Source organism: Anneissia japonica, unplaced genomic scaffold (genome assembly GCF_011630105.1).
Source record: "Anneissia japonica isolate Jap-2015-1 unplaced genomic scaffold, ASM1163010v1 scaffold1792_len1028045_cov167, whole genome shotgun sequence".
In the NCBI taxonomy this organism is placed as follows: Eukaryota; Metazoa; Echinodermata; class Crinoidea; order Comatulida; family Comatulidae; genus Anneissia; species Anneissia japonica.
The window spans coordinates 415,356-422,938 of NW_022742319.1; the positions used below are offsets into that span (position 1 = coordinate 415,356).

General features: G+C 33.0%; 1 protein-coding gene across 2 annotated transcripts in view; it reads right to left on the reverse strand.

Moving 5' to 3' along the window:
* Positions 1 to 925: 925 nt before the first annotated feature.
* LOC117119136 (zinc finger B-box domain-containing protein 1-like) overlaps positions 926 to 7,583 on the reverse strand; it is a gene marked incomplete at its 3' end in the record, with an annotated part of 12,762 nt that continues 6,104 nt past the window's right edge. For both annotated transcript variants that reach the window (XM_033263953.1, XM_033263954.1), the window contains 9 exon segments: positions 926 to 1,114; positions 1,827 to 2,380; positions 3,040 to 3,149; positions 3,518 to 3,666; positions 4,240 to 4,461; positions 4,995 to 5,136; positions 5,587 to 5,737; positions 6,744 to 6,868; positions 7,171 to 7,271. In XM_033263953.1, the coding sequence (XP_033119844.1) occupies positions 926 to 1,114; positions 1,827 to 2,380; positions 3,040 to 3,149; positions 3,518 to 3,666; positions 4,240 to 4,461; positions 4,995 to 5,136; positions 5,587 to 5,737; positions 6,744 to 6,868; positions 7,171 to 7,271 (1,743 nt within the window).

Below are 7,583 nucleotides of genomic sequence, written 5' to 3' on the forward strand. Positions count from 1 at the left end.
AAGCTAAGGAGGAAAGCAATTATTTTGAGCACCATCGGTAGTTGATCATCTCACTCAGTTCACATGGTTTGAGATTATAACAACCCGGTATTAGACTCAATCAACGTTGCTGTTTAATGAAAATACGTTGCATTATGGTTTGTTTATTGTTATAGTTTATTGTTTTAGTCTTTTTACTTATGGTTGCTCTGAAAAGGGCCGTTTGTTTTGAATATTTTCAGGGTTTTTGATGACGTCATCGTCCATACGAGGCGTACGTAAAACCGAGGGTTCGTATAACTGGGGTACGTAAAAACGAGGTTCTACTGTATATATAAATTCACCAGCAACTTGGTCTCTTCTGGTTTTCTGAAGAATTGACGTTGGTATCACTATATTCAAAGATAACACTGTTTCACAGAATTTCTATCTAAAAGTCACTCAATGGTATTCAGGGAAGCACGAAGGGGGATTTATTAGGTTTAAACACCAAGGATAACACACAAAACTTATTTCGAGTGGGGTCCTTCTGGTGGTGATTGGGCAGTACACTGGTAGACAAGCCCCTACTCTTTTCCGAAGAGTGTACTGCGTTCTTGAAAAGCCGGGCACTCACTGCGTTGCACGACCTTCGAACGACGAATCCAACTCCGCTCTCTATGAGCAATAGACGACGGTGGCAGTCTGAACTGATCGTCATTAAAAACAATCCGTCGCGCACGCATTGTCGCATTGCATTCCTTATAGAATCACGTCGGCCCTAGGACCATCGTGCGTAGTTAGTGCTGGCTTTAACACGCATGTGAGCCACAATGCACACAGGGCAAATCGAAACTGAATACAGTTTATTACCTTATAAGAAAGTATATACATACTATACAAGTTTTGAAATGCACACCATCGTGTTGGGATTCAATATTTCGACATGTCATCATCAGTATATTACCTTGAAATGTACATTTTGGAAGATGTGTACTTAAATCATGATTTTCCACTGTTGGTTCCTTTGTTTCATGTTGTTGATCGTCCAGTCCTGCCATGAAGAACTCGTCAAGACCATGTGTATACTGATATTGAGCTTTCCATGCGAGTTTACTAGTATTCACTAAATCAACACTTGGATGTCGTGTAATACCTAAATGCACATAAAAAAATATAAAATTGTTTTAATCTGTAAGATGAATCAAGATTTGTAATGATAATCTTTACATCCTAACACAATGTTTGCAAAAATCGAAAAAGACTTGTAGAGGTCCAAAATGATCAGCTTTACACTACCTAAGCATCAGAGAACAACATAAAGGTCACAAATTATTAGTTATGCCTCTCCCAAACCTCACAATGAGATTTAATTATAGAACATGGTATATGATCAGCTCTCTACTCCCCAAGCACCAAAATGAGACAGTGGTTATACAACATCAAAAATTACAAATTATAAGCCTTTCACACTATAATCACACACCTAGAGACAACGCCCCAAAATGATTTACGTTACAACATTTATCCTCAACATATTATTTTATAACTGATTAAATAATTGTTTACTTATAATTCATAATTTATAGAATTTTGTGTAAGTCACCTGCAAGTTAGATAATACTGGGACTGGGGTTCTCATGGTCCTAAGCAACTTTGGTCTTTAATTAGAAAAAAAGACAGATGTTTATTGGGGCCACAGGAAGGTGGTCTTTAATTGGAGGTGGTTTATAATTGGAGGGGTCTTTTAATTAGAGGGAGACTTGTATTACAAATGATGAAACAACAGGTTTAAAATGGAAGAATGAGAATATCATCATATTTTTAACATAAACAGTAACACTTCTAACTGTTATTTTTAGCCTCACCTGCTGAAACTGGTCTCTTTTTAACCTGCGAGTTCCTGCCATCTGTCTTTGATCTTCTACCAGATGCTTCCTGTTCAGGTTGAGCTGATGCCGGTCTTTTAGGCGTCAACTTCTTGTTCTTTTCTATCCTTTTCTCATTGCGCTGATCACTTTCCAACTGATCTTTTAACGAGGTATCGTCACTTTCAACTTTAGATGATCGCAGTAACTTCCTGTTTCTGCTGCTTGTCCGTTTTTGACCACTGAAATTCTGGGTAGTTTTCCCACTGGTGGTTTTGTCATCTTCCTTATGAGTTATCTGGCTTCCTTTTGAGCTTTTCTTTCTTTGAACAGAAATATTTTTTTCTGGGACCTTTGTTTCTCCAGTCCTATTTTCCTTTGAATTATCTGATGGGGGCCTGGGGAGCATTCTTCTTTTATCTGTAGCTCTTTTCTTTTCTTTCTGTTTTTCAACAACAGTGGATTTCTTTTGCTGATTCTTTATACTTCTTTCACCCCCACCCTTTCCATTGAGTTCACTAGCCTTTGAGGATTGGGTATTCTGATGATTATTCCTAAGGAGATACAAAAAAAAATGTAAATTTCTTAACAAAACTTGTAAAGAAAACCTGGTTAACACAGTAACATAGCAAATTTTGAATTAGGCCAAATAAACAAGTTTGTGTTAATTAGTAGTGTACAAGCCCATCTATGCTTTTGCAGCAAACTTGTTTGGCCTAATAATAATGTTAACTTAATGTCGGTAAAAAAAGTATTGCTACTGAAACATGGAGAGATATAGGAGAGTAAACCAAAAATATAAACAAGCGCAATGGCAGATCCACAAAATCAAAATACAAGGGCCATAGGGTAAGACTTCTACTGATGGAAAGTCCAAATCCATCTCAACCCCCACTCACAGAATTTTATAGCTACTGTATGGTACCTCTGTATGGCCAGAAATGGCTCTCTCAGATTTTGATTTGAATGTCTTAAATGTCTTTTTTTTTAAATGTTAATTTGTTTTTATTTAATTTAAAGGTAGGGGGTGCCCTGAACCATTTTACAAAAAAGGCCTTGACTATGCTTACGCTGAAGTGATCGAAATCCCAACGTGCTGATTGGTTGACTTGGCTGTGCCCTAACCTTAAAACAACTCTCGCTATCTTAATGCACTAAATTTTATCGCAAGCATAGCCACTTTGGAAAAAAAAAAAAACCTTTACAAACCAACCTTGTAGTTGGTTGTTGATGGTGTTGTACACTGTACATTACAGGTGTGGCGTCAGGCTCTTCTTGAACAAGAAACGATGTCTCCTCCTCAACGGCACTGATATCAAGATCCTATACAAATCAAATTCAACATTCACTATTATCAATAAATGGCTTGGGTTTTTTTTTTTCACACCAGAAATCTTTTTTTTTTCACACCAGAAATCTTACCTATAAACAAAATCGAACCTTCCTCCCCAAGGAGCCATTAACAGTGCTTTCTTTGTGAGGTGCATTTCAGTCAGGTCTCATTGGTATTTATTTATGAAATCAGTTCTCACTCTAATTCGAGACCTCTGTATTTTGAGTTCACTTTTCTTCAAAGTACTAACAATATTCAATCTTTTTGACACAAAGCTTACCCCTCTAGCTGGAGACCAAACCCTGAAGTGACCCCAAATTTTCAGGACCCATGTAGCCTAAACAAATTAAGAACTTACATCAGGTAGAGGTGTAATGGTGATCACACTCCTGGATCTGAACTCATTGCCAGCTAAGGATGCGCTAGAGGTTGAGAACAGACTTGCATATCTTAAGTGCTCCTCCTCCAACTCCAGTTTTTCTTCATCATCATCATCATCTACAAAATCTAGCAAGCAAAAACAATATGAGGTTGATGAAGACAAAACATAATAGAGAAGAGTTTCAAGAATAAACAACAACAACAACAACAACAACAATAATAATAATTTCTCTAAATCGAACTTAAAGGGAATACCTTTTGTGTTATTTTCCCCTCTCTAATTTCTCCATTGTCTAATTTCCCCTTAAGGTAGGTTTTAATAACATAATAATAATAATAATAATAATAATAATAATAATAATAATAATAATAATAATAATAATAATAATAATAATAATGATAATAATAATAATGATAATAATAATAATAATAATAATAATAATAATAATAATAATAATAATAATAATATATAAATGAATGAACACAAGAAATTTAGAAACAGTGAAATAAACAAAAAGTGATGGATGATTGAGAACAACATATTGAGGGACGGGAAACAATGGCAAATAGATTAAGACAGTAATTACAAATTTTTTAAATTATCTGTTTTTAAAAATTCTATAATCACTTCTAAAAATACTTTGTTGTGAGTTAACATACAGTTTGTCAACCATTTTAGTGACAAATATTAAAACCAACCATTCATTTGATTGGTTGATCCAGTGTAAGGACTTAGCATCCTAGAGTTAGCATTTCTGTCCAAGTCATGAGTTTGTGTTGGTAGTTCTGGTAGTTTGGTCCTTCGATGTTTCTTGAGCAGTAGTTTATCAGCGTAGCTCATTGATAATTCCTTAAACTCAATCTTTATTTCTTGCTTCGGTGCTTGTTCAGTTCCAGTACCTTCATTTACTGTTGCTACTTCTGAAATCAAAATGAAATTTACAACCATTTAAAATAATAATAAGTTGATGTTCTTATATATACAAAATGATTGTAATTAATCAAAGAAAATCAAACAAGTTCTAGTATGAGAAACAGATAAAAATATGTGATAAAACATAAGTACAATATAACAACATAATACATACAAAAAAATAATATAAAAAACTAGGATAGACCAAAACAAACACATGACATTTTTATTAAAGTATATTTTATACAGTAAAACTATATAGTCCAATTTGATGGTCCCATCTAATCCATATTTATTCATTCAATAACAACAAACGATTATTGACAATACAATTTACAACGTGTGCATATAGAAGCCAATATGGCTTGTCTAAATGACACCTTTAAAAAAAAAAACTACAGAATATACAATACAGAACCAAGTGACATTTATGAGAAATTTCATAGTGGTTAATGGGATTAATATTTCGTCATATGTATTAAATTGAATAAAAACAGAATTGGGGGGAACAAAATTTTACATGAAATTTGTTGGTACATACCTGGCTTAGATTGACGAGGACTTGGGGTGGCTTTGGAGGGCACTCGTGGTTGACCTCTCCACTCAGCTAAGGCCGCAGCAAATGAGGCTGAGCTGTCTTCTTCATTGTACTCACCATCCAATAGAGATGGACCATTCATCACCTGAAGGTGAATTTTTTTTAAAAAGCTTAATTTATACAATTCAACTATAATATAAAGGCAAAAATTTGCTCAAAGTTTGGGGAAGAAAAAGGATAAAGAAACAAGATACTGCCCAAACATCCTCACAGGAATACTAGCTGCAAATGTGGAGTAACAAAACCATCTTATATCATTAAAATATGGTTAATTACATCAGGTTCATGCTGTACCACTGCATTAAAAAACTGTTCAAAAAGTGAAATTCATCTTTAAACAATATATAATAGTGTGTATCTAAATTAGGCATAACAAATAGAGAATAATACTTCCTTATATTAAATTGACTTCCTTATTATTAATAAAATTTAAGAGAAACACCAATTATATTAATAAAAAATGCATTAACAAAATAAATCATGGTTAAAAATATTATTATATAAAACTGATTATATTTTACAAAGAACCTCATACCTGTTCTTGAGACGTCAAAACAGATGAGTTTTGTTGGTGAATAACCATCAAGGCCGGAGACTTTTGTTTAACTACTTGAGAATGATTGGGAGTCCTCTCTATATTCTGGTTGGTATCCAACATGTCAGCCCGGGGACTAAGGGAACCATTGCTAAACAAATCAATTAATGTATTTTATTACTCCGCATCCACAATAATTTTAAAATAGAATATTAGGCTTGCCTTCCCAAAACCAGCATACTGTCTGTCGCTTGTTAAACTGAGTAACAATAGCATAAAAATGTGGCAATATTGTATACTTTTGTATACAATGACGTTTAATGCTTATCGGGCACTGTTCCTGAATATTTAACAAATTTTTACAAATTAATTCATGCCTACCATAGCATAAATACAAGATTTAACTTGAAAAACACTTTAGTCTTACCACAATTGTGAAATGATTTTGGAAAAAGAACTTTTAAATATTGCTCAGTCAAATTATGGAATAATTTATTCCTTTTCCTTAAAATCCTTTAAAAATCTCAGTAATTTACCCATTTGATTTTCTTTTCTGTTTCTTGTATTTATGTAATTTATATACATTTATTTTTCTTCCAATTTTGTCTTGTAATTTAAAATAATACCCTGGATGTCAGGGAAAAACAATGTAACAATACTGACTGAGTATCCATAATAAAGATTTCTATCTATCTAGTAAAATTGGAGAAACTGTAACACTTTTACCATGATTTTACTCATAATATTGGCGATAGCAATTCGATTCAATTAAATCATTTTAAAACTTAAAATGTGGCAAATATGAATATATTAAAAAGTAAATTTTCTTGTTTTGGTCGCAGATGTTGGTTTTGGCATGGTAAGCCCCATATAATTATGCAAAATTGAATCAAAACACTCAAACAAACATAATTAAGTTTAAAAGTGTTTTAGCATGTCACAAGCACTGTAGTATATACTTAAAAATAATAATAATTTAATTATAATTTTTTAAAGAATAATGTACAACCATAATAATATAAACAAAGAGTGTGTATTTGTAATAATATTAATCATTACAATAACATTTAATATTAATTAATCTTATATTCATAGTACAATTTTGTGAAAAATATGCCATATTCAAAATATAGTGTGAAGGTCATGCTTTAACTTACTTTATGCTTTTCCTTAGTTCTTGTCCTGCTTGGTACGGTACAGATCGATGAAGTCTGAGGGCGCCCTTCAAGTGAAATTGTGCAAAGCATGCAGCACAGTATAGTTCTGCACACTCCATGCATGACTATAAATAGAAAAATAAACATTGAAATAAACCAGCAAAGAAGTCATAGGGGTTAAAGTGCATATCTGTGTCAGATTTAGCTATTGTACAAATATTTTAATACTTCTACAATATAAAAATTTCCATAAAATCGCAAAACACTGACGCTGACAGCCTCTTGGCAACGCCGACTGGTCGGTCAAATCAGAAAAGCCTTCACAAATGCATCAGGGACAGGTACGTAGTGTATCGATTGCACTGAAACACTGCAGCAACAGTGTAGCAATTTTATGGAAACCAAGCTGTATAATCATCTTGCTTACCAGTGCTGCAGCCTTTTCTTCGCATTGGCCACAAGCAGGACCTTGGAATGTCTTCCTTGCAGTTACATTCAGTACAGTCTTTGGAGCCCGCTTCACAGTTTCTAAAAGAAAAATAAAAGAAATAATGGTTTTTATTATAATTATTTTAGATGGAGGTACTATGCACACTCAGTCAATAACAAACTTTAATAGGGTAATTTAACCAGAGCCTTGCAGGCGTCAACGTTCCTATGCATGATACACGACTTTTAGAAGTATATAAACGTGTATATATATATATATATATATGTACATATATATATATATATGTATATATATATACACATATACGTATATATATATATTCATATATATACATATATATATACATATATATAATAAATCATCAAAGAAAGGTAAATACAGTGTTTAAT